The sequence below is a fragment of the Parus major genome, chromosome 18 (assembly GCF_001522545.3).
Source record: "Parus major isolate Abel chromosome 18, Parus_major1.1, whole genome shotgun sequence".
Classification (NCBI taxonomy): domain Eukaryota; kingdom Metazoa; phylum Chordata; class Aves; order Passeriformes; family Paridae; genus Parus; species Parus major.
The window spans coordinates 5,751,657-5,779,118 of NC_031786.1; the positions used below are offsets into that span (position 1 = coordinate 5,751,657).

Sequence of the window (27,462 nt, forward strand, 5' to 3'; positions counted from 1 at the left end):
CCACATTTATAAACTTGTCCCCATCCTTTCAGAAAAAGCCATTTGCCAATCTCAATGTCTTTGCAATAAAGCTTGAGGGCAGGGGGAGAACCTACCCAGACAATTAATTTTTCCCCCCCCAGACAAGAACAGTGTTGTCTTTGTCTTCCAGATCAAACCTGGAGACTTCATGAGCAAAGCCTTGTTTTTCTGGCAACCAGGCTGTTAAACTCATCAAAGGATTTGAAGAAACAAAACTATTCACCCCTGACTTTGTGCTCTTAAAAATGTTTATTACACCGAGCTAACAGCAAAGCAATGGTTCTCTTACAGCTAAGAGTCCCAAAGGGAGAAAATGCACTTTTAGTATTTACTACCTGTAGTTAGGTGAGGTCAGATTTTCAGCAGTGTGTTGGTCTGCTCACACCCAGCTTTTTATCAAAGCAAAAAGCATGTTTTTTTATTTTATTTATTTATAGGTTGCCATTATTTATAGCAGGGCAGATAATAGGTACTGATTTACCTCGTGGGAAAACACACAGTTTCTCACTGGTGCTGACAAGGCCCTGCATCTTCAATATCTCTTCATAAGGATGGTCTCTAAAATCAGAAGCTAACCAAAAATGAGGGAAAATACATTCCAGCTCTCTCTTCTCCATCCAGCACAGCCCTAACTTTCTCAGAAGAAACTGCACTTTTCAGTAAAGTGAGTTAAAACTTCAGCCATATAAGCAAAGATAGCAAAATAAAGGAAAAAAAAAAGTCTTTGTGTACTTTATTATCTATAGGAACATTTTAAATCCATGCTGGTCTCTCCTGGAACTCACTAGAAACAAATGAATTTTTAGTAATTATTTAATAGTACAAGACAGCTGTGAAGCAAAAAAAGGTTTGGGAACAACAGAAATGTCATAATCATTACCACAAAACAAGTTTAAAGCTTTAGCTATGTCAGAGCAGCAATTGATTAAGTTTTTAAAAATAAATTACTACTATGTCACTACAAATACTTTTCATCACACTTTCAACATCTGTACAAATTGACACAGCATTTCTAATGTCATAAAATCTTGCTCAGAGCAGATTTAATGAGAGTTAAAAGGAAAAAAAAATATTTACAATGTCTTACAAGCAACTACCACTAATGTTAGTTGACAGGATGTAATAGAGAATATCTACTTAAAACTGAAGAATAAGCAGAGCTTTTAGAGTTCTATGAAACCCATCAATTTGGAATACAGTGATTTGCTTTGTTTTTGCTCTTTTCCCCATCTTAGAATCATTAACACAGTTGCCATAAAATTTTACCTGAGCTGAACATGACTCATAATTTATAGCTAAATTCATTGCCAACTGGCCTCAGTTTACATGAATAGTTTCCAAAATGCAATGAATCCTCTGACAAAACTCCAGGCACGGTTTCTGGTTTCCTAGTAAAAGTTTTCCTGGACCCCAAGCACTTCTGCATGATGGCTATGCTCTTACTGTAAAATAGCCTGAGGGAATAAGATTTATGTCGGCGCAAAAAGACCAGAACCCAGACAATGCACATTATTCAACACCATAAAAATAGAGACATTAAGACAATGAAAAAAAACCCCAAAAATAAACCCTGATGTAGAACTAAAACACATCCATGCAGAGCACTAGTGGACAGCTGCTAGTGTTAGTGCTGGAAGTATTTCAAATTTCAGTTGAAAAGTGGAACTCTCCACATCATATTTAGCCTTGCCAAGAAAATTACAACTCTCTCCTAATAGTATCAAATAATAGGTCTTTCTCATTTGACAAGAACATGCACAGAAGAGAACAGAGGAAAGCCTCCACATGGAGAATAAATGTCCACAATGAAAGGACATGGAAGCACAGGCCTCCTCCTTATTGACATTTTTCATCTGAAACACACTATTATCACATCAATTTGCTTGGAAAGATTTTGGACACCAAACAGTGGGAGAAGAAAATAGAGCTGCACAATAGCTAATTTTTAAAAATAGATTAGGACAGAACATGCATGCAATAAGAAGGAAATCCTCTCAAGCAGGGGTATAACTGTATACAAGTTCTGACCCTTATCCCATTTCCATCAGAGACTAGGACAATTTTGCTGCTAGTTTTCTAGGCAACAGCAGTAGGGTCTCAGCAATAAAGTTGGATGTCTCTTCCCCCCCTGCCTTTCACATGTTCTGAGTTTCTTATCTTTACTACTGAGAAGTGAAGACTTGCTCACTGTTGAGAGCCTTAAGGCTAAAAATACTGTCAGTCCAAAAAACTCATGAAGAAGATGAGAAATTCCTTTTGGTTTATGTGCCCAGAAGCTGTGCTCCAACATGCCTGGGAGGGATGCAATTATACAGTTAGACAACTGCCAGCTCAGTGGTGAAAAGTTGTTCATTTTCTACAACCCAACTCAACAGCTTCTCCTCACACATCTCCAGCCCTTCTCCATGTGGGAAGTGGCACCACCTGCCCATGGAGATCTTAAGCACCTAAAAAGTGAATTGATGGCACACAAGTCCCACAAACCTCCTACTTGCCTCTGCCTAAATTAAAATAAGAAAGTTTGACTACTGATGAGTGAAGAACAGAAAGGTTGAAGTGGTGGGTGCATTTTAGTTGGCTCATTTTAATGGATGAGCAGCTCACGAGTGCTGAAAGGACTCAGATCTCTCAAGTTTGCAGACTTGTTCATGTACTTACTGTTTGCACTCTGCTTTTTCTCTGTCCCACTCTTTACTCAGTTGTTGCACAATAGTTTTTGAAGTGTCATCTTCGTTCAGTGACCACAAATCTTTGTCTTCGAGGGGCCTTTTGTACCCATGAATTGCCATGCTGCACATATGGAGAAAGACAGTCCAATTCAGTTTGGAAAACAGTACTTAAAACATTGCCAGGAACTCTAGGACTATTAAGCTAACAAAAGCAAGAAGATACTCCACAGAAAGGAAGATGGGAGAATAATTATCACCCTTTGTTCCTTTTATTGATGTTTGCAATTAAAGAAAGGACATGATGTATTTCTAATTGCATGTATTTTATTGAAAACACCACTTCAGAAAAAAAAAAGGACAATAAAAACAAACTACCAGAAGCATTTGGATGAAATTGTGGTGTTAAATGGAAACAGTGAAGCTTTGGAAGTGAAAATAATGAAGTTGATCTGGAATAACTGTCAAAGGTGAACAAAATGCAAAAGTGGAGCTCACTAGAATTAAAGGAAAAGCGTATTTTTCTGAAAACTACAGTTCCTCAACTGTAAGAGGAATTTTGTGAAGGATACAAACATCCTAGTTGTTAAGAATCTCACTGGGGAAGTGAGAACATTCTAGAAGTTTAGAAAGTTCTCATCCTCTCACTATAAAGAACTTTACAGAGCTGTTATCAAGACAATAAAGTTCCAAGGGTGGAAGAATGAAGATCTCAACCACCATGGAAAAGCCTTGACAGCTGTTCCACTTCCTTATCATGGAGTAGCAGGCACAATCTCAAATTTGCATCTTTGATACACACACATCTTTTTCTGCAGCCTCAGTTGGTGGCAATCATTTACATACACAGCCCAGTTTACCTTCCCTTTTGCACAGAAGGTTTCCTTATAAAAAAGCATTCACTTGTGAACCTCAACAGGAAATAAAATGCACCTTCAGCTGGGTGAAAGGCTTCCACAATTTATCTTGTGGAGCACAGAGCTACATCTTGGTTTAGATTATATTCCAGCATGCGTAGAGCACAGCCAGGCTGCACATCCTATTTGTAATGATACTGCTGCTGCCTTGCTTTGCAGAGAAAAAGTTTGGGCTCTCTGTTTCTAAAAAGGCAAATGCTCAAAATGCTGACACAGTTCTGGATGAAAGAGCATCCAACATCAGCTACTCCCAGAAGGAAAATCTCTGTACCACTCCCTTTGTGCAACACAGATCACAAACAAGTTTTGGGTTTCTCAGCTGTCCAACACTTTGAAGAGAAAACTCACCTTGTAAACCACCAAAATGTCAATCTTGACAGGAAGCCTGAATTTAACTCTGGACATGGATTCTATAATGAATTTATGGGAGGAGAAAACCGAAAATAATTAAAGCAAGGTATTTACCATTACTTTAATATGACAACAGTCTATTTTGATAATTTTTGGCATACTATATGGTATATTACATGTATGTACCTATGTCCTATTAGACATAAAATTGATTTCTTTCATTTCCCATATCATACTGAGCTCCTCTTACATCTAAAAATTGTTTAATATACTGCCTTTAAATTACACCTGTAAAGTGAAATGTCATTCTAGAGTTTCTGAGATGTTCACGTGAGCTCAACTTTTCTCTCAGCTTGGTTTAAACGTAAATCCAATTCTAGAGACTATATTTGGAGAAGAAATTTAACCTGTGACACCACTAACATCTTCTGTTATTAATGTTTTTCCATATCTGTTCTCAACACATATAGAACTCATTTATTAAGACAAACCTCATAGACTTTCACTAACTCGAGATGAATGTTAAGCAAGGAGAGCACCATATCCTCAAAAAACCCTCTTGAAATAATTATTATTACACTTCAATGTTCATAAATATAATTTACACTTCTGTGAAGCAGCAAGCAGGAAAGTTTCTTTCACTACACAGCTTTAAGCCATTTCTGATGATGCAGATAATGGAAAAAGACTCCAAACCCCAATATTATCCTCCATACCCAGTGTAAAAGGGTCATTAAGTACTGCCATCTCTATGACAATCCAAATCTGCTTTCAATGCCAAGGACTCTCAATGAAACTCTCAAAACAACATGTAGTCTGTACAATCCAAATAAACAAAGTGGAAAAATACTTACAGCATCCACATTAACAGGGGAAAAAAATGGAGGCTTCTCTTTAAAACACGAAAGTATCAATTCAATGATTATCAAAGCAAAGTAGACATAAAATGTGGTAAACCTGAACCTTTCATTTACATGGTCCTAGAGGGAAAAGAAACACTGTAAATGATTATTTTATTGTACTTCCAAGCTCCCCATACTCTCTCTGTCTCTCCTTTTTCACTGCTTCTTTTGGCAATTTCTTTCTTCCTCTACAGTTGAATACTGAAAAGCAGTTCCTAGCACAAATTATATCACAAAAATATGCTCCTCTTACTCTGACAAGTGCCTAAGAACATGCTTATCTTCAAGCTTTTCATTAAATCATGTCAAGTTCAAACTGTTTATACATCCTCACTGTATGCAGACACCCTCTGGAATCAGGTCTACATAACATCCTTTTAAATTACCTCATGGGGTTCTTGCATGATCATGTCTTAAGCATGGAAATTGTCAACCCAGATCAGAGAACATCCTTTTACTTTAATATCTTGTCACTGACAAACAGTGAGTGTTAAAAACTTTCAGAAGAAGCTGCAGAAAAACCACTGCATTGCATAATAAAGAGTCCCATCTGCTCTAGAGGTATTTCCTTTCCTAATCATGAGTTGGCAGTTTACCTAAAACTTCTTGCTGTGAGGGATGTCCTTTATACAGCTCTTTCATGCCATAATGCCATTCTGAATGTTCTCATTCTGAATGTTCTCATTGTTCACTTAAAATGTTTAAACCTTAAGTGCAAGAGAAGGAATATTTGGTTCTGGGCAGTCACAGGAGGAGAAAGTTACCCAGACTTGTTCTAAGGCTCTGCACCCTCAGATTCAAGATGATTATGGATTCAAACATTGATAGTCCAATATTCACTTATTAAAGCTGCCTCTAAGTGGTGTTTGAAACAGTCTCACCAGATTGCAGCTATTATCTGACCAAGTTCTGCCCAGGTTCTCAGCTAAGATTTAATTCAATCTCTGCTGGAATATTTACAAAAGCCTGCTACAGGAAAATCTGTGCTAACAGGATAATGCTGCTAATATTACAATGAAGGAAGGAAAAAAAACAAGAAACCACCAAACAGAATCAACACTGATTTCACTGAGGAGAAGCAAACATCTTAATGTTTTCTAAGCACTCTTTTTCTCTTCCAGGCTTTGAAGATCTAATCACTGGAGCAATCTGCCTTGCCCTACTTAGCAAAATTTGTTTCTGTAAAAAACTCAGCAAGTTTCTTACTGTGGGAGAACCTGCTATGCTTTCAAACAGGAATTGTAACAGTCCAGGTTTCTTTCCTCTCCCTCCAACCTTCTATTTCCAGCCCCAATGGAGTCAAAATTCTGTCCTCAGCACATCAGGAACTGACACAAGGAAGTTCATGGAGATGTCTAAAGTGGCCAAGCTGCCTAAGTAAAAAGGGAACTTTTACTGATTACTACCCATCCCCATTTAAGCAAAAGGGAAAGAGAAAAAACAAAAGTCAGGAGTCAGTTCACATGTACACAGAGTTGGTATTGCTCTCTTATGTCTACCAGGTTCCCAGTATAACCCTGGGCTAAGCAAAATCAGCTTTTTGACATTGCCCAAGTCATCCAGTTCCCTTCTAGTTACACAAGTCTGAGTCAAGACAACAGAACTAAACTCCTCTCTCTCTCTGGCTTATATCTGGGCTCAGACCTGACTCCAAACTGGGGTGATTAATTCTTTTCACATAGATGTGGATGCTACATTTCCTATTCTCCAAGTGCTCACAAGGATGGCTTGTTACCTGTGGTGTTGTAGTCATGATCTTTGACCAGAAGGGCCCCATGGCACAAAGCACAGACAAAAACCAGAAGATAATGAGCACTCCAGAGGACTGAACTCCTCTCAGCCTTTCATACTGGATAAGCAGTGTGGCTAAGAGCTGTAAAGGTAAATACAGGAACACATGAACAACCCCATCCCAGTGCTCCCCCTCTTCACACTCTCAGTTGGCAGCTCTTAGAGCCACCAATGACTGGAAGGACACCAGAACTCTCTGAAATGAGCTCCATCATGATTTCACCCAGAAGTCAATGGCAAAACCTCCATCATCTAAGGAGAACTGCAAATAATTTTTAAATAATTTGTTTAGGTGTTTTCAGAGCTTCAACTTCAGAATTCAATTTTTAAACCTTTGCACCTAGGCCTGGGAATAATTAAACATTAGCTACAAACATTTTAAACAAATGTAGGAGCTGCCACTTCTCCAATCCAGATGGACCATCATGACTTGTCTAGAAAAAGAGATTTTAAAAAAAAAGTTAACCAAGGGAATGAAAAAACTTAATGGGCAAACTTTACTGCTTTATTTTTCATACAACAGCCACAAGCCTGTTTGTCATCCTAGCCAAAGCCAACTTGTTTTGTTTAATGGAGGAATAACCATCAGATAACAGACACAGTTTTACAAAGTCCAATACTGTACTTCACAAGCCATGCTCTATTGTATCTCTCTATTTAGGCAAAGTCCTATTCAAATTCTCTCCAGACCTGGATCACAAGCCAGGAGAGATGGGTAAAAGCAGGTTGGAAGGCAGAACAGTTTCTCCATTATAAATATTTTCATTTACTGAATTTTAATAAGCTGAATCTACTTGAGAGAGAGATTTGTGACTCTGGCTTTTTCAGCAGCAAAATTTGCTTCAATGATACAAATACTAATAATTCAGTCAAAAGAGGTAAGACAATGAAAGCAAAGGGACTCCTTATACTTCATCTGTCTAAGAAAAAGTTATTTGTACTGGTCATAGTGAACAGAAAGAGCTACTAACCACAGTGATGCCAACGACCAGTGGAGTTACAAAATAGACTGGTGGAGGGGTTCTGTTTTGCAGGACCTCGTGGAAGGAGTAGAAGAGATCTGCCCAGCTCACACACCACAGCAGGACACCAAAGAGCTAAGAGAAGGCAAACAGAAACAGCATTTGGTAAATTCCCCTCCAGGGGCAGTCAGAGAGCTAAAAAAACCCATTCTGATTCACAGATTCCCAGCAAAACAAAAAAGCTCTATAAATACAATCACAGCACTGATCAGCTGCAGTCTGTTGAGCTGCCCCACTGCACTCAAACCAAGTATCTCATCTCAACTGCTCTCTGAGGGATTGGCAATCACAACCCATAGAAAGACTAATGTATTTCCCTGGATTTCCCCCCCTATTTATGTTTGATTGGAAACACAGGCAGCATCCAGAGTAAAGGCAGACATGGCCTGAAGCAGAAGCCTGGTATTTTTCTCCAGGAATAACCCAAGTTATTTGCTGGCCTATGGAAAGAAACTTCCTTGCTTTTCTTATACCCAGCCACTCACAGACCTGAGGGGCTGGTAACACCAGGAACCTTTTAAGCACGAAGTACAGAAGAAATCAAGTTTCTATTTCATGGGGAGAGTGGCTTGAAAAAACCCTTCTCATGCTTACTTTCACAAAGAGATAGAATTCCCACTAGACCTACCTTAATATCTTTGTTTTGGGGCTTTCAGTGGTTTAAACATTATTGAAGGGTGAAGCAGCAGAGTTTTGGCTCACAAAGGGGGATTGCTCAAGGCAGAGCAATCAGTTCTTCCCTCTGCCCAGAAAGGTGGGCTCCTAGGAAGGATTTCCTTCCTCAGAGGTCTGTATGTGCACTGTTCATTCCTATGAGCAAGCTCTTCAGTATGATAAATCAGAGGGAAACAATTTTAAACCCTACTGCAGCACTTCCTTGGATGCTGAATTAATAAAAATTAAGTCTACATGGCATGTGGGGCATTGCAAAGAGCTCTCACCGTCTTGAACCTGCTCAGCACGGACAGCACGATATACCCTCGTTTGTTGCGCTTCAGGTAGAAAAGGTAAAAGGGTAAAGCACTCCACAGGTAAATGCTGGGGATCCACGCCAGGATGGTGTTCTGGAAACATGGTGTTAGGTCTGGGTAATCTGTGTGTATGGTAAGGTTTGAATCCTGGAAGAAGGACGAGACACGTTTATTAGCAGAGAGGCAGAAGTGCTGCCAACTGGAATATCTGCTTCAATGAAGTTGTATTCAGATCCTGATGGAGTTAGCACATGGCCTGAGTAAGAGCTTTCCCAAAATACTTACCCCAAGCACTTGTGGGTAATCTGCTCTAGTTAAAGGGCTAAGTACAGCTAAAAACAGGGCAAAACCTAAAAGAGAAAGATTTCTGCCCTACTGTATTTCAGAGCTGGACACGGATTTTGTAGCAGACAATCCCCTTTTGTTTCTGTCTTTGCCAAGGCTTAGTTACAGGTGCTGAAAACACCATGTTCCACAGGCATTTCCAGCCTGGAGTGCCTCTGCTAAACAAAGCTCTTGAGTAAAAATCCTCCACCTGAGAATTCATCCAGTAAGAATGTTCAACACTGTACAAAATGATCAGATTTAGACCAACCTAATGCTGACCCAGGAAAATCCCCTCCATTTATCACTAACACTTTGTCCTTCTTACTCATATGCTTCCAGCTTTAATTACTTCCCTATTCTAAACAAAGGCAAAAGGAATGTACTGAACATGCAGGTAGGAATCAGGTTTTTTTTGAAACATTTCAAGTAATGCTTTGCAGCTGTGATCCTGGACACCACAAGCCACATAAGTACGTGTACCTAAAAATTTGAATGCACCTCATGCAAACAGTTACAAAAGTTCAGACAAAAACAGAACTTTCAGTATGGTCAAGAGGAACTTGGTTTTAATCAAACCTCCTGGAAATTCACAACTTGGATTTTGCCATCTGATGTGTCATCTTACACGTGGTAGATAAATACCTACTTGCAGGGAATGTAAAATGGCTTTGTTGTATGGGTGCTGAAAGCAGGCAGGGAGCACAGAGCCAAGTCACACAAGGTTCTCACTCTGGCCTGAGAAAGCATAAGGAGGAATCTAAACAGTCCTTGGAGAAGGACAGTAATCTTTGCAGGTGTTGTTTAGGATCCTTGAAAGAAACAGTCAAGGGCTGGTGTTCCCCAATTATCCAGTGATGGTGATGTGTTGGTTTAATGACCAATGAGAGTTTTACCTCTCACACCTTCTCAGACCTGTCTATAAAAGAAGATCTGGAATAATAAAACTTGTTCTCTTGGGCATCCCAGCTGAGAGTTGGTGTGTCGTGCTTTACCATTCAGTGCAACATTGTTGTACTCTCATTAACATGATGATAAAACTAAGATATCTCTGATTCAAATATACCTTATCTCTATACTACAACAATTCATGTACTTATTTTTGGGTGTGAGCTCTCTGCAGAAGTGTTTCAGTTGCACTGAGCCACTTCTCAACCCTTGTGACAGACTGCTCTGAACATCAATTCCTCCAAGTATTTCCAGTCCTTCTTTTGTTTACCAGCATGAAAGAGATCAAATGCTGAGAGCAGTGGTTGATTTTAGGAGAACAGAAGAGCCACAATCTGCAGAGAATCTCTCCATTTCATTGATGATCTGTTAGAAGGTATGTGCCTCTCTGAACCTATCCACAAACACATGAATGAGCTTGTTAAGTGTAATGAGACTAAAAAGCCTTGGCTGGGTGCAGGACAGTTTAGCTGAACTGTGACACATTTGCCATTCAGTGTTTCAGCTCTGGCAGTGGTGAAGGTTGGCACAAATCCACCAGCTCCACATCTGAACTGTGCCCTTTGTGCAGCTGCTGCCTTTCCAGCCAAGAAATTGCTTTTTTTGGAGGCACTCAGGCACCCAGCATGGGCCAGCAGAATAAAACCAGCCCCAATTACCTCAACAGGTTTGTTCAGACCTCGGGCAACCTTCAGCCACAAATCAACAACACAGCAATTACACAGCAATTCAAACACATGATCAAAACAAAACTCCAGCCCTACATTCAAACTATTTCTGTGTTTTCCTGCAGTGAGCAGGTCTCTGGCACCAGAATGAATGATAACATTTAAAAAGCACTCATTTTTTTGGCTCATAACCAAAACATTTCAGCACCTCTAACATAATATGCTCCTCTAGCAGCTACTCTGCCTGGGGCAGGAGATGCCCTGTAGAAGTTTGGAGCTCTTTAGTTCCCAAGTAGGAGCTTATCTACTCTCATGTATTCAACAAAATACTAATTTCCTCTTTAAATTACATGTGACTTAGCAACGTCTTGAACATATTTGCAATTGTGCTCCTTTTGCTTATTGGAAAAAATCCTGGAAAAGGAAAGCAGACAAAGAATAGCAATAACTGAAGCACAGAATAAAACAAAGACTGTTCAAGGGAAAAAATATTGAGAGAAACCTCGCACCCCCCTGCCCCCCCTTTTTTAATTTAAACCTTTCCTATAAGAACAAAATGTCCACAAATAGCTTTCTGTCTGACAGCAACCTAGAAACTGCCCCAGATGTCCATTAACTTCTGAACTGAACACAAGCTGCCTATTGTATCCAAGACACAGACTGCAGGGCTGCCAAGCCATTGGAAGGTTTTCATTTACTCTTATTTAAATAAAGCAAAGGGTTTGCACTTCTGAATGTAAAAATGCAGCTGGCCAGAAAATAAAAATTCTGTCCTAAAAAAAAATAAATAAAAAGTAAGATTTTTTGAGAATTATCCCTGAGAATAAAAGTGGAACCTTTCCAAAATTATGTGAAACTACAGGAAACAACAGCCACATCATGGCCAACGAGAATCTACTACTTCCATGGCACATGGGAACAGGGATGTGGGCTGAAGGAGAGACCTGTGGTCAAGGTAACAGGACTGACTATTTGCTTCTTGGTGATGTTTTCCATGTCCATTTCCATTCTGGATCAGATAAATAAGATTTCCTGGAATAGATCTGTTTCTGTAAGGATCTGCTTCTGCTCTGAGAGCAGACTGTTCCCATCCTGAATAGGTGAGGGGTCCCTGTTAGAAGACACAGTGCCTAAAACTTAAGTAGTTGAATTCTATACAAATAACTTCCTCTCCCTGAGAGCAGACTGAAGTGGTCTAGTGTTCCTTTATGTCCTGGGATAGAGCTCTTAACACTTTTATTTATTTTTTCCCTAGTAGCTGATACATTGTCTCTTTTTTGTTGTCTCTCTTTGCATTACAATTATGTTATTATATTTTATTTCAATTATTAAAATATTTTCAACTATTATCAATTATTAATTGTTCTTGTCTCAACCCATGGGATTTACCTTTTTTTCCAAGTCTTCTCCCATCCCTACAGGGAAGTGAAAGGGATTAGTGAGCAGCTGCTAGCTGGGGTTAAACAATGTATGATGATATGTTTCACGTAGCAGGGACTCTACAATGAATTATTATTACTTTTAAATCTGGGAGTCTTCAAGTTGTGTTTTTTATCAAGCAGGATCTCTCTTCATGGAGCTGGAAGTTCCACTCTATGGCTTTATAAATCACCACACTGACAGTGTGTATTCCAACATCCAGTCCAACCCTAAAGAACTCATTTTGAGTCAGAATACGACACAAAGGCTCAATACAATCTCTCCTGACCAAGCCAATTTTGTTACATATTGCTAAATACCCTTCAATGCAGCAGTGTAGTAACAGAACTCCACCCTGGAGAACAAACACAAGAAGCAACAGCTGGAAGGACACACCAGCTCTTAGCCTCCTGTCTTCAAGGCTCCTGCTTTAATCTGGCTTTGCCTTCCTGAACTCTGTCCTGGCAAACAGCAAGTTGAAATGTTTCTTGTGTCCTGTTCTGGTTGAGGGTGAAAATACCTGCCCTGGGCTGTCTGGGTGTGAGGGTTGTCTTTGGACTTGCTGCTGAAAGAGGTCTAACACACTGATGATGTTGGGGAGCACCGCTGCTCCTTGGCTCATGGCTCTCTGCTCTCCTGAGAGCTGCTCAGCTTCCTCTGGACATCACAGCTCTGCCCTTCAGTGACAGCCCACTGAAAGCACTCTGCAGGCAGCTCTGTGACCTGGGCTCTGGTGACCCAGCAGCAGGCACTTCCCTGTCACAAGGGGAAGTACTCAGCAGCAAATGTTGGGAAACACAATTTTCTCCACAAAGCTCATCCCAGGGAAACCACAAGAGCCAGTATGTCCATCCCACCCAGCATTGCTGTCATCCCACTTACCCACAAGCAAGTGCTGAGGACAATAACCTGTGACCTATTACTAATCCAGACTCACTGTGCTCTGTGGCTTCTCCTGACTACCAAATGCAGCAGCATTCCCTTGAATACAGAATCCTTGGATGCTGGTGAGATACAGTACTGCAGAAATCACCAGACCACTATACTGAACTCCCTGGGCACACAATTTACTTAATTCTCTAGTACTAAAAACAATGCAAACACACATGGGAAAAGATTAGAGATGCTTGTTACAGCTTCACAGCAGAAAAGGGATCTGTTTGAGTCTAAAACTTATAAATTAGTGGGGCTTTTTCCTCATCAGTTAAGGATATCATTGACAGGGGCCCTTGCCACAACTTTCACTCACAGCCATCACTCCAGTATGTCTTTGGATAAACACAATTCTTGTATTAAGGGCTATCTGGGCAGCAGGACTTGCATTTAAATCACTAGTTTTAAATACATGATATTCAATTAAGAGAAGGTATTCAACGGGGGAAGCTCTGAACAGCATTAAATCTGCCCTAATACTTAGTATTTTCTATTACATTCTCCCCTCTGGAAAAGAACATTGCTATTGAAAAAGCCATACTTGAAACTGATAATGCCTTTAAAAGAAATAAAAGTTCAGTGCCGTGTATCTTGGGCTTCCTGTACATCATCCATTACAGCATTTAAAGAACAAACAGAAAGCCTAAAACTCAGCTGCAAAACAGAGACAGGGAAATTCCTCTCTGTCCCTTTCCCAAAATCCCCAGATGATTTTAAAGAAGTCTGCTGAAAAATACCAGCTAGAGTTTTGGTCTTGAGTTTAAGTAAATCAACTCCACTACAGAAGTTTAAAATAAACCTGCCTCACACTGGCTTTACCAGCAGTAAAAATAATTGCTGATGATGGCTTGGAGTGGCTACCTAGAACAGAGGCTAGACAGATTTAGAGAATAAAGTAGGTATTTATTAAAGGCCTTTAACAGATAAACCTTGGGCAGTGCAAAGCCTCACAGAGGCTATACCCAAGATGGATGATGGTCATGAGTTTTTCAGACAGATATATGTTTGGTCTATTTGTACATCAGGGTTAATTCTCCAATTACAGCTTAGGTAATGAAGTCATATTCCCCCAGTTTGCTCTCCCTCAATTCACTTTTGTTTATACTTTTTGGAGCCAGAGGCAGAGGATGTCCTTGGATCTCAGGCCTGGAAGGACTGTTCTGTATGACAAAAATGTGAAGAGAACTTACCAACACTCTATATGGAGTTCAGAGTTATACACTAATGCAGTACAGGATCTGAAAAATAGAAAAGCTAAAATCTTGAGGCATCACTGATGCTGCAGTAATGTTCCTCAAATAGCAATGACAGTGTCCAAACCCTAGGGAAAACTTGCAGCATCTGTGCAGTGTCAGGCAGTTGTCTCCTTTAAATGGATACATGCTTCTCTCCAAATTTCTACAGTTCCAAAAGAGTGGTGAAAAGCACAGGAAACACAAACCAAACCTTTATCTGCTGGAAGGTAAAGGCCATTAGGCTGATGTCATTCACACCCTACCCAAGGCTAACACAAACCCTATCAGTGATTCCATGTCAGTTATCACTGGTTTGCATGTTATGGAAGATTAACAAACTGGAATGCTGGCCAGGAAGGTCCATCCAGTATGGAAGATAGGGAAGTGAATAACTGAAAGTAACAATGCATCCCTGTGGTACATTAACATGGGAATGGTTTCTCATGTAGAACAAATCGTTAGTGGGAATTAAAATGCAAAGCAGACTCTCCCATCCCTTCTTTTGCCCTTAGGTCTGGTCAGTATCCTGCCAGGGACTTTCACTTACACAGCCTGGGAAAAAGAATAAGTAAAAGGAAAAAATCAAAAGGAAAGAAAAGAAATAAAAAGGATGTCTTTCTCTTGGCTCTACCACACTGCCTACTGCCAGGAATGAGAGTGGATCTGAACTGCAGCACTGAAAACTACCAGGGCTCAGTCTTAGCTACAGTTCAAGCTTCATCTCAGCCTCTCCATGTCTCACCTCCCATTTCTACCTGTTGTCCATCTCCTCTGCTTGGTCCCTGCTTATAAACTCTTTGGGACCAACTCTAATAGTAATTTTAAAGCATAAATGCCAGCAAGTACAGCTCCAGGCCTCCAGAAGAGTGCCAGTTTCAAATGGGCTTTTCAGAGCACCATTAGCCATTTCCAAAGAAACAGTGTCACCCTTACTGAAGGAGTTGGATGCTTCATTAATCCACATCTCAATTCTATCTCATGATTACAGAACAACCTTTCCCCCACCTGGAAAAGGCAAGTGGTAACAACACTTCACTGCAGCAGCACTGCTCAGAAAGAAGGCAGGGTTGAGGGACATAAGCATTTACAGTTCTGCATCAACCACACAGTTAATAACCAGAAATAGTATTTTTCTTTTTTACAAAGCACACTGCACCAGGTCTCTAAACAAGTGCAGGATGCTGAACTTTCTTTTCTAGCAGTAAAAGGATCTTTAGTGGCTTATTTTAAGGGATCAAATAGGCCTGGCACAAGGCCAGACAGAGCCTGTAAGAGTCAGTTTATGATCAGGGAGTAACTTGTCACAGGTTTTTGCGCAAGCTGAAGTTTCATGTTACTAACACTACCAACTTTGCCATGTACCTGAGGACTAGACATCAGTACTAGACAGTAATTTCCTCTTTTATTCTCCTTTCAGTTTTTGAGTTTTAAGATTCTTTGCTGTCAGGTACTCAGCCCTCTTGCTTGGAGAGAAGGACATTTTATTACTTGTGGAGGGGAAACCATACAGGTAAAAATGCTCAAGAATCAAAAACATGATTGAGAAGAAAATTAAACAGAATTGTTCTACACAAGGAAGTTTCCAACTGACTTTTAAAATTGACCAAAGCTACTGTTGGGGAGAAAACTTCGTGTTACTGGCATCACTGATGGCTTTTCCTATGGCCTTGTGCAAACACCAACAAAGGAGTGGGGTGACCTGCTGCAGACCAGTGTGATAATGGCTGGAGGGAGACAGGGGGGATATCCTTGATTTAAGTCATCCCACCTCCTTTCAGTTAAAGGAACTGGGTTAATTTAAGGATCACCATAAATGTAGCTCAGTTGAAGAGACAGGAACAGCTCAAACAGCTGCAAATGACATGGCCCCACTGTAATGCCATTTTAAGCCAGCCCATCCAGTTGGGCTGATGTATACTACTAATAAAAACAATTGTTACAGAAAAATTGCCATCACTGCTGCTCTGAGTGCAGTTGGAAGATATACTAGAATAAAAATCATTCAACTGGGGTGAAGAGGAGAGAATTTTTCTTTTAATTGCATAAATGTCAAATGCATTCTCAGTTTCAGACAGAAAAAGTAAATTATTATTTCTGAAACTAAATTACTTTGAAAGAACTCCCATGAAACAGTTTCTCTTCTCCATCTCCTTCATTCTGTTCTAATTCAATGCTTTATGACACAGGCACATGACATTACCTAAATTATCTAAATTATATTACCTAAATTATCTAAATTTTATTGCATTAACTTCACCTCTCATATTGCCATGAGATTAGCACAAGGACAAGATGCCAGCTTACATAGGCCCAGCATGGAATCAAAAGCCTGGGCACATTCCTGGGAAGATCTCTGGCTTATGGCCACTCTGCTCTCTTCAAGCTCAGCCAAGGAATTTGCAAGTGGATAATGGCCCATCACAGTCAAGGGGGGATCAGGAGACAAACTGAGCATGAGCTTACTGGGAAAAATCAAATACCTCATTTAATATGTTTTTCAAAATAATTTTTTTAAATTAAACAAATTAAATGTAAACACTAATAGTCTCCTTATTTTAATACATTACAAATTTGCACATGCTGAAAGGAAAGGATTATCTCTCCCATGACACAGCAATTTTCCTACCAGGCAGGTGAGGCCCATCTCAAAGGGCTTTATATTCCTAAGTACAGCACCTAAATTTTAGCTACATTTTAAGGAGCTTGTCATGTGACTCGGATTTAGTTCCAATATAATTCCTTCTCAGGAGGCAAACTTTATAGCATTCCAAAGTCCCAGACACCACAGCTACCAGCTGTGTCACATAAGCTAAAGTGGCCCAGGGAGGAACAGTTGTGTTGAAAGCTGAAGAGTTTCATTAATTGGCAATGTCACCAAAGGGCTCACTTGATACCGGCAGCTTTCAGTGGTATCGAGATTTGCTCACTGCTCTCAGATCCATACTTTGTCTCTCCCAAAGAGTGTCAAATCCAAGACTACAGTCTTGCCATTTACACACAGATGAATGGTATCAGGTCCTGGCTAATACTCCAAATCCAATGCTAAATATTTATATTTATTCTGCTCTTGACATTGGGGATTCCTGGCCCCAGTCAATTAGCAACAGCTTCCATTCAACTCATGCCAAAAATCTGAAAATCTTGGAGAATTTGAGCTTGAGTATTTAATTGATTCTAAGTTCAGGATGTTGCCAATCCAGCTACCCTTTTGAGAGAGCATAACTTCATAGGTTTGACATCTGAAGGACTATTAAAGTCACCTAGTTTGATCTCCCACCAAACATGAGAAAGAACACAGGTACCTCATGCAGTTATTTGTGAAGAGATTTATAGGATGGGATTCAGCTGAAGTTGGATGCAGTTAACAAAGATTATACAGATATCTGTATCAAGTTTAAATATCTATAAACACTGAACATTCTGTGTTTAGCACAGGGTGGCAGAAGGGGAAGCTAAAATATAAACAGCAGCCAGTCTGGACCATACCACCCAACTGCAGAATCCTTTCTTGGCAGTAATCTCCTATCACCTTCTGCTTCACTCATCCTCTGCTGGAACTGATTTAGCTGCAAATACAATGGAATTGTTAAAAATAAATGTTTTAGTGTTAATTTAGGGTCAAACCACATAAGTTGTGGGGGGGTTTGAATAAACTTGTACACATGCTACAAGTGTACACTTTTTGTCTCTTTCTTGAAAGAAATATTTCTGCCTTACTACAAATATACTGAGTCATCCTCAACTACAAAAGATTTAAACATGATGCAGCAAAAGAGGAAGTTATGAAAAAGGGAAACTTCTGGCACTTTGGAAATGCATTTTCCTGCTCTGCTGGTTCAGAGAGCAGCATGACTTTTAGCCCAAGTCTACCAAAATTTGACAGAATGACTCAAGTTGAAGGAATACTCACAAACCTAAAGGTTAAAGGTGTGCTTTGTATGAGACTATCACAAAGCCAGGACTGAGGTATTGTTTACTCTTGAGAGTTGCTGCAATTTCCTGTTGGATTACTCAAGAGCCTCTGGATGGAGAAGGAGCCAGCACTTCACATGGGATGGGGAAAAACAAGACATCTGTCAGGATACCAAGACACAGGGAGAGCAAGGAAACTGAGCTGTCAGCTGAGCAGTATCAAAAGGAACTGAGAAATTGTTGCCTCCCCTTTGAAATGTTCTATCACTTGTTCTCTCATTTCCCATTTGTGCTGTAAAAAAACCCCACACCACCCAAAACACAAGCTACTGGTTAAAGCCAGGCACTTGGAGTGTCTGCAGACTGAGGTGTTTATTTGCCCCTCATCCCAACATCACTCAACAGCAGTGCTGAGCACCCAATGTTTTAATCCCACAGCAGCCACTGTGCCTTTTCTTACTCAGAGAGGCTGAGCTGCAGAAAGACAAGATTTCTCTCTGCTAGAACAGAATTTGGTTTGTTCCAAGTTTGTGCTCTTTAATCACTAGGCCAAAACAATCTGGCAATCACTCCCCAGGAGATCACTTTGCTCCCCACTCAAAGAAACCGCTCACGTTTTACTACAGTGGAGGACACAAGCAGTAAAGAAGTGGTAATTCACTGGTATCTGCTTCTCAAAGTGGAGATTGTGGGTCACGTTAATTGACACACCTATTTAGCACTCTCACTATCACACAGCAAATATGTGACACAATAAATGGGAAGTAATTATGGGCACTGGTAAAGAACACACCTAAGGCCTGCCTTGTGTGGGTATGTGTTTTCACATTCATCTCCTCCCCAAAGGCAATTAGCATGGGAACACTGCTAGGAGATATTAGCTGAAGGAGACAGTGGGATTCCAAGTGCTCAGATGAAGAGATTGTTCACAATGCATTATGAAAACATAATATTCCAGTTGTTCCTCTTTTATATATAAATAACCTACATTTGTATTAGCAATTTGCTGATTCTGTGTTCAACAGGTAAAGAAGTAACTGGAAGCCAAAAGCTTTTATAGATTTCTAGTGTGATCTACAGTGCTCCCTTTCATTTCTTATTTCTAAAATGGGTTGAACAGGAAATTATTTTGCCTCTGCAAAAAAAACCCCACAAAAAATGCAACCAGCAAAATTTCCAGCAAAATTCCCCACCCTGAATCAGGATGAGGAGTTGAAACCTTAAAACTTCCAATAAGCTAAAAGAAATCTGATATGAATCAATCATTTAAGTTGATATATTTCAAGATAAACATTTTCATGAGCTAATTCTGAACTATTTTGGTTTTATTCTGATCCTTTCTTAACAGAAAAGTATTGTAGTCATTTAAACTCCAAAATAAAGAACTGTTTAAATTGGAACAGCATGTTTCCTTTCACTCTAAACAGTTTTAAAAGTGACACCAATGCAACATTCAGCTTCCAAAAATATCTGGATTTTCTTTGACAAAAAATGGGGAATCTAAGTTCATCAGGTAATGAAAAATTGAACACTAATACTGGTGTACGTTTGATCAAGTTCTTATTTTGAGCTGCAAAGCTGGACACCATTCATTAGTTTGGTGCACAGGCTGAGAATCGCCTTTTACCTTGTTCTCCCTTCTTCAAATGCAGCAAGAGAAACCCCAACTTTTGTGGGCAGATTTCAGATAGTAAGCCTTTACCTCTGTTTTCTTATGGAACAACATATTCACACAGCAAATCATGTCAAGGTGTCTGTCATCTACCTGGTCATCACTTAAAATATCCTAAAAAATCACTGTGTACACTCCTGCTAACAAAATACTGCCAAAAATAGAGCGATCGCTGAGTTCAACCTGCTGGTCACAGAGTCACAATGTTAAATTTCTCAGAGTTCTTGAGCTCCACTTTTCAAAACAATTAAACAGATGGAAAGTTGCTTTGACCCCAAGGAACTGTGGAAGAAGAAAAGAAACAGGTCCACAGAGAGCAGCCCAGAGGGCTGGTGCTGGTGTGTAACACTACAGCATAAAGTACAGAATGACACACTTACTTCGTACTTCAGACCAGGAAATCTGTCTGGATATTTACACCAACATATCAATAAACTGCTACCAGAGTTGTTGCACTACCAGCCTTCCTTGAGAAGCTAAGATCTGCTTCTGGAGGCAGCCAATAGATCAAGGAGCAGGGCTGATCTGTTTGCGCTTGTTCCTGTTCTAGAAGTGTTGATGGTAGAAATAATACATGAAAATACTTGTTTGAGCAAGCTTATCTGCCAGCAGAGAGAGGGCAGAGCACTTGGAAATCAAATACAAAGAAATGTAACCGAGGGGCTTAGGAGCCAAACTCCTCTTTTAAATACTAATATTGGGACAGATACTGAAAGGTAATTAGTTATCTGAGGATGGAACTCAGCATAAAGTTCTCAGAGCTAACTCCTTGTGCTGTCCTGTAGCAGCTTTCCAGCAGTGATGCAACTTCGGACACTCCTCTTGGGGAAACCCAGTAACAGCACAGACACTCTCACCATCAGAGCACACCATGGCAGCAATTTCCAAACTTTTGTGCTTACAAACGCAGCGCCTCCTGCAATCAGCCTTTCCAAAGGGCTGAGGGCTCCGAGCGCTGACAGAAGTCACGGCAGTCCTCCGGGGCTAGTGACCATCCTCGGCTGCCACCAACCCATCCCTCTCCTAGCAGTAACAAAGCACTGAACGGGGAGCGCTCTGCCAGTCATGGAAGTGACTCCGAAGAGCAGAACACGAGCTAAAACAAAAAGGAAGAGCCCCGGGCTCATCAGCGTGAGGTCCAGAGTGGAAAAGAGGACTAGGCTGGGGAAGCTGCATCCCCTGTGGGATGCTCTGTGGGGAGGGGGGGTCTTGGCTCCGGTGTGGAGATGCTGAAGGACAAACAGAAGGGAGCAGCCCTTGTACTGCTCCTGGCCAAGCGGAGGCACGGCCCGGCCGAGCCCTCAGCAGCCGCAGCACCGCGCTGCCCGTGCTCGCTCGGGCCCGTCCCAGGGGACACCGGGGAAGGCCCGGGCGGGGCGGGCGCGGCCTGCCCCGTGAGGGGGAAAGGGGAGAGAGGAGCTTACCCAGAAGCGGGAGCCGCAGAAAGCCTCCATGGCAGCAGCAGGAGCGGAGAGCTGTTGCCGGAGCTCACCAGGCACCGGGCGGGGGTAGGAGCCGGTTCCTTCCCTGCCGGGCGGGCCGGGGGCGGGGGCGGCGGGGCCGGCGCGCCCCATCCCACCTTCCCTGCAGGCGGCGGGAGGAGCCTGCACCGGGCCCGCTCGGGCCACGAGGGCCACAGCACACGGGACAGGGTTTGTCCTGGGCGGTGGCGGAGCCGGCTCACAGGAGGGGCTGCATTTCCTCTCCTCCTGAGCCCAGGCACCTCACCCCCTGGCTGCCATCCCAGCCCGGGCAGCTCAGTGTGACCTGCGGGGACAGACACACCCCTGCTCGTGGATGGGGGCTTCGGTGGTACTCACTTGTCAAGAAGAAGCTGTGGAAACTGCCATCCCTGGAAGCGTTCAAAGCCAGGATGGACAGGGCCCTGAGCAACTTGTTCTGCTGAGTGGCATCTCTGCCCATGGCAGAGGGTTGGAATCACACGATTTCAAGGTCCTTTCCAACCCACATAGTTCTCTGATTCAAGTGAAGTGTGTGCTGAGGAGTGCACAAAGCTGGGCCCCTTGCTGGCTTTGGGCTGAGCGTGTCCATCCATCCAGAGCACTCAGGTTAATGTTAACATCGTGGAGAGGCTGCTTGTCTCCCCTTCAGAGTGCTGTGGATTGTGATTTCCCCAGCAGGACTTAACTTGGCATCGTGTTGTTTCTCCATCCATCTACAGCCTCTTCCTTGATGCTGATTTCTTCTGTTGTAGACCCGTGATTAAACCCATGGCATGGATTTTCAAAAGCTTTCAGTCAATATATTTTCGTGATTATATGTAATTAACAGGTTTCATAGTGTAGCACCTTGGACACAATCTGGATTTCACCTCCCCGTGATGCAGAAACACTGTTTGCTTTCTTATTTGTTAGGACTTCTACAGTATTATTGACCTTCCAACACCTGCTGTTTGTTCACCCACTTGCTGCAGCATCTGGTTCAATTATCATCTCACACAAAGTAACCCTGCTGCCACAAATCTACTTCAATATTTTAAGAGTCTGAGTTTCTTTCCTTTTGTAGCATGTGGAACTCTCAGAAGGATGTGGTCTAAAATGCTCACCAGAACAAAAAGGAGTAGAATAGAATAATAAATCAGAGAATCACAGAATGGTTTGAGTTGGAAGGGAGATTAAAGCTTTTCTAGTTCCAACCCCCTGCCATGGGCAAGGATGCCACCCACTTGACCAGGCTGCTCAGGGCCCCTGGTCCTGAACACTTCCAGGGATGGGGCATCCACAGCTTCTCTGGGCAACTTGTTCCAGTGCCTCAGAGAAAGGCAGTGCTACTGTGTCCCAAAAATATGTCATCCCTAAAGAAAAAATATTCTGTTAATCTTTTATGGAGATACTGTGACTGTTTCCCACCCAAAGTACTATCAGAGAAATGAGGACTGCTAAGAATTTGCTTTAGACATTTACTATAACCTGAAAGTGTGCTGTTCTCATTAGTTTGGGAAGATAAGCTCTTGCCCAAGATAAGGTTCTCAGGTGATTGCCTACAAGATCTGAAATGTCAGACTGAGCCAGGTTAATCAACACAATCACATTGCAACCCTCTGGAGGAAACACCAGAGAAACCTTTGCCAACTGGGTGAATGAGATCTGAGGACACAGTGGGTTGGCCTCGCAAGTCTTACTGCAAAACTCCTGTTCTGTGGAATTGTACTGCAATAAAAGTTTTAAGAAAACTCAGAAATAGCTGGGAGTTACCCTTTTATGGCTCTTTACATCTCCTCTCCTGCAACAACCTCTGAGAGCAGCTGCTCTGAGAGAAGTGCTGAGAATTTCATGTCTCCTGACACATGGACATGCTCCACTGGATTTCTTGCACCAAGGAGTAGGATAGGGTGCAGTTTGAGAATGTGCTCAAAATTAAGACCAGCTCTGACATACAGAGGCACCTCACAAACAGCTGCTGTAGGCTGTGTGAACAGGAAGGGAGAGCTTTACACTATCAGTGTGCTGCACAGTCCAATTGACATGTGAATTAATTCCTGATTAAATTATTGATTTTGGTGGTTCTGTTGAACCTCATCTTTTTTCTACCATATCCATAGAGGAAAGTCCTGAATTAGGGAATTTCCCTTGGTCTCACAAGACTCTAAATAAGGACCCCTAAATATTTCTGCCACTTGTTTTATGTTAATTAATGGTGGGGCAGGTTCTGCTGTCAGTAGTGATGAGTGGGTGCCAGCTGGGGTGCTGGCTCCCCTGCAGCCCTCCTGAGCTCCATGGAAGCCACTGGGCAGCCTGGACCTCCCAGCAGACACTGTCACTTGCACTGGCTTTGCACTGACTTCCATATGCTGCCTGGCAAAGCAGACAGGCAGAGAGGGAAAAATTAAAGGCAGGAATTAAGGCGGAATTAACTTCTCAGAAAGACAAGATGGAGGGGGAAGCTTAAAAGCTCCTGGGAAGGGCTATGGTAAAGGAATCTGCTGACACTGGTGCAAAGCAGAGCCTGAAGCACTGTCATGGGCAGCTCACTTTTTAATGATGGGAACAGAGATGGAGGTACCTAGAACATGTTATTACTCCTGTGATGTTCCCTCAAATGCAGGCTGGCTCTGCAGAAAAATGAAATGGCACCTTTGGTGCAAATGTCAGGGAGTCATGAACTCACTTCCTCTCACCAAACATTTTATGTCTTTATGCTGGGGAGTGGCAAGATCTGGTCTGTATCCATTCAGCAATATTGTATTTCAATCTTCTTTTTCACACCAGCTGCACAGTAAGGGACTTTTCACCTACTAACACCTTGAGCAGGTCAAGCCAGAGCAATCAGGAAGCACCTCCAGGCACACCCAGGCCATGCAGGAGAGCCTAGATAGCAACTGGAGTGATTGACTGGGGCAGGACAGGAGGTAACCTGAGCGAGAAGCTGTTTGTGTAAGCACAGTGCCAGGTATGAGGCAGGCTGCCTTCCATGTCACACCTCATGCTAATTCTCAAAGCATTAGCAGCAGGATGAAGTGTGGCTGACTCCTAAAGAGTTCTGTATAAAGAAGCACATTCAGAACTAAGGGTTGGGGATGTCTTGAGCATGTGCAGCTCTGAAAGTCACAGTTTTAGCGTTACTTGACTATAAATATCACCTTCTTTCTCTGCTTGGAACAGCAAAAAGCTCAGCTTTCTTTCCAAGACCCACAGAGGTGTCACATTTTACAGATGCTAAGAAAAAGAGCCTGCCAAAGAGGGTGCATTTACAGCAAGGCCCTATAAATTTACTTTATAAAACAAGGGGGGGAAGGCCTTATTTTAACACACATAGGATGGGAACAAACTGCTTAAAGTTAACACAGAATGAGTAGCAAGAGACTTGGGCTTCTTCTCAGTGCTGTTGCAAATATGTACATCTCCCTTCTTGCACAAAATGACTTAATTTCCTCATTTCTGGAACATGCAATGAGCAGTTTAGATGTCCCATGATAAAAGAGATGGGGGAGTGGGCTGGGAATTTGCAGCCCCAGTTTTTACTCACTGCACTTCTTTTGGACACATATCAGATAAATAGCTTTGTAGGAGTGGAAGATTCCCTAACTGGAAGTTCAGAGGTGGCAGTTCCCTGGGAAGCCAGCACAGGGATCTTGGGTCCACGCTCCATTTGGCCTGGAGCTGTACTGTGAGGCTGAGGTGGGATCCACCTAATTCATCACATCTCTGTGAAAGGAGAAAATGGTGTTTGTATGACTCCTCCAGGACACTGTGTGTAATACCAACCTGCCCCATTCCATGAGTGCTCCTGCACTTCATACTAAGAGCAATGAACAGGAGAAGAATCTACACATGCTGAGAACTGCCGAGATCACCCCAAAGTGATCCTGGAGCTGTTCCAGCTGTGAGCAGCTGGAATGCACTGGGCATCTCTCTCACCTGCTAGATAATCCCACAGACATGTTTTCAGGTGCCTGTAGAGGTTGGCAGAAGCCATGGCAGGTGTCACACACCCTGCTTTGTGTGTGGCTTGGCTGCAGGTAAAGCTCAGAGTGATGGACAAACAGCCACAGACCAATAGCACACACCACTTGGGCCTTCTGGAGCTAAGGCCCAAACTTCAACCCCTGACACAATTATGGCTTATGCTCTCCCCCACCAACTCAGCCACCCCAAAACTCCTCCTACTTTTAATGGAGCTGTTTGGGATTTCACCACAAAATGGGCACACTGTGGTTGCATAAATACAAACACCTGGTCCTGCTTTGTTTGAACAAACATGGAGTTATTGCAAGCCCTTGGCCACACTGAGCTGCTGGCATGTGGCAGAGCAGTCCTGTGCTGCCTTTGCAGGTGTCAGCATGGCACATCCACTTCAGTGTATATTCTTCTGGAATGACTCCTGTGCCCACTTCTTCTTGGTTTCCCCCAAAACAGCTGGATTCTGCTTTCTGTTTCCACAAAATAACTGTTAGCACAGTAAGCAATTAAGTGGTTTAACCATCCTTTCCAGTTCCCAGCTGGAGCTGCTGGGGCCTTTGGCTGCATTGTTTAACGTATTTCATAGATATGGAAAGATAATCTATTCAGGACCTCTGAAAACTTGCCAGTTATGGCATCCAGGGACTCAAGCAATAATAGAAAATGCCAGAGGATGCTGCAAGGTTATAATAGTGTGGTTTAAACGTAACTAAAGCACTGAATACAACATGTAAAAACCAACTTAAGATCCAATCATCCTCAATCATGAAAATACCAGCGAGGCTTTCGCTGATGACCACACCAAAGCGAACAGGAACAGCAGGTTTTGGGAACCTCAGGTGCAGCCTGAGCTCATAAACCTGCTGGCAGAACTTGGAATTTGTGGCATTGTCATCTAGTGACAGGCATTCAGCCTGCACCCAGTGAAACCCCAGACCTTTTGTGATGGCACAGGACTGGATTGATCCTCCTCCCACGTTGGGCTGAGCAGAGGTTCCACAGAGCTCAGAGCTCACAGGCTGTGCATGGATCGGAGCTGCTGGGAGTGCACAGCTCTGCAGGGCACCCTACACTGTGCTGTACACGTGTTTAAAGGTATGTGAAGGGACAAGCACACCTCTTGGATGCTGCCACAGCCTCTGAGATGCCAGAGAGCCCCAGGATGGGTCGTTGTCTCCCTGGGTTTTGCACAAGCAGCCAGGGAGCAGCAGTGCTGGTGGGTGTGAGGGGCAGGATGGTTTTGAGCAGCTCACACAGCACCAAGCACACAGGGCTCTGCCACAGTGGAGAAATCCTTCCTCTCCTCCTCCCATAACTGGGATTTTTATAAATTCAGTGGTTGAAAACCCCCTCAGAATTAAAACTATTTGGCCAAGAAGATCAGATCTAGCTTGTGTGAGCAATAGTGTGGCCAGCAAGACCATGGCAGTGACCACACCCCTGTACTGAGTGCTGGTGAGGCCACACCTCGAATTCTGGGGTTAGTTTTGGGCCTCTCACTACATGAAAAACATTGTGGGGCTGGAAGGTGTCCAGAGAAGGGAACAGAGCTGGGGAAGTATCTGGAGCACAAGTCTGGTGAGCAGCTGAGGGAGCTGGGGGGGCTCAGCCTGGAGAAAAGGAGGTTCAGGAGGAACATTTTCACTCTTTACACCTCCCTGAGAGTGTGGTCAGTCCCTTCTCCTGGAAACCAGCAAAAGAACGAGAGAAAATGGCCTCAACTTGTGGCTGGGAAGTTTAGATTGAATTTTAGGTAAGACATTGTCACTGAAAGGGTGCTAAGGCACTGGAACAGGAAAAGTGCTGGAGTCACTACCCTTGGAGGCATCTGAAAGACATGGACATGTGGCACCTGGGGACACAGTTCAGTGCTGTTAGTGTCAGTCAGTGATGTCTCAGCCTCTCAGAAGAGGGCTTTTCCAACCTGAGCGGTTCTGTGATGCCGAACACAGACACACTGATCCTGCGGTGTTTCTGCAGCATCCAGCCGGGAACCCAGCACCTGACGGTCAGCAGAAGGTCCTGCTGAGCCTTCTCCCCGGTCACAGGGGGTCCCCAGCCCCGCTGAGGGGGCAGCTGGCCCTGCCCGGTGCCCACTAGGTGGGAGCAGAACGCCGCGCTTGGAGCGCGCCCGGCGCCGCCGCCGTGCCCGTGGGACACCGCCGGCACCGGAGCATCCCCCACCCCGGACAGCGGGGCTTGGTACCCCCAAAACCCCCCTGCCTTTAACCCTTTGACCTGCACGATCCTCGCTCCTGTCAGCTGGCCACAGCGGGTCCCTTACGCGGTG

General features: G+C 42.8%; 1 protein-coding gene across 2 annotated transcripts in view; it reads right to left on the bottom strand.

Moving 5' to 3' along the window:
• Positions 1-21,467, bottom strand: part of ABCC3 (ATP binding cassette subfamily C member 3) — a 47,997-nt gene extending 26,530 nt beyond the window's left edge. Inside the window, exons 1-7 of one of the 2 annotated variants that reach the window (XM_015646010.3) lie at positions 21,177-21,467; positions 8,612-8,788; positions 7,620-7,745; positions 6,593-6,730; positions 4,810-4,935; positions 3,953-4,014; positions 2,680-2,811 (exon numbers count right to left, since the gene is read on the bottom strand). In XM_015646010.3, the coding sequence (XP_015501496.1) occupies positions 2,680-2,811; positions 3,953-4,014; positions 4,810-4,935; positions 6,593-6,730; positions 7,620-7,745; positions 8,612-8,788; positions 21,177-21,326 (911 nt within the window). In that variant the 5' untranslated portion in view covers positions 21,327-21,467. The remainder of the gene's footprint in view (positions 1-2,679; positions 2,812-3,952; positions 4,015-4,809; positions 4,936-6,592; positions 6,731-7,619; positions 7,746-8,611; positions 8,789-21,176) is intronic. The other variant, XM_033518710.1, reaches the window with a different exon arrangement.
• Positions 21,468-27,462: the final 5,995 nt, after the last annotated feature.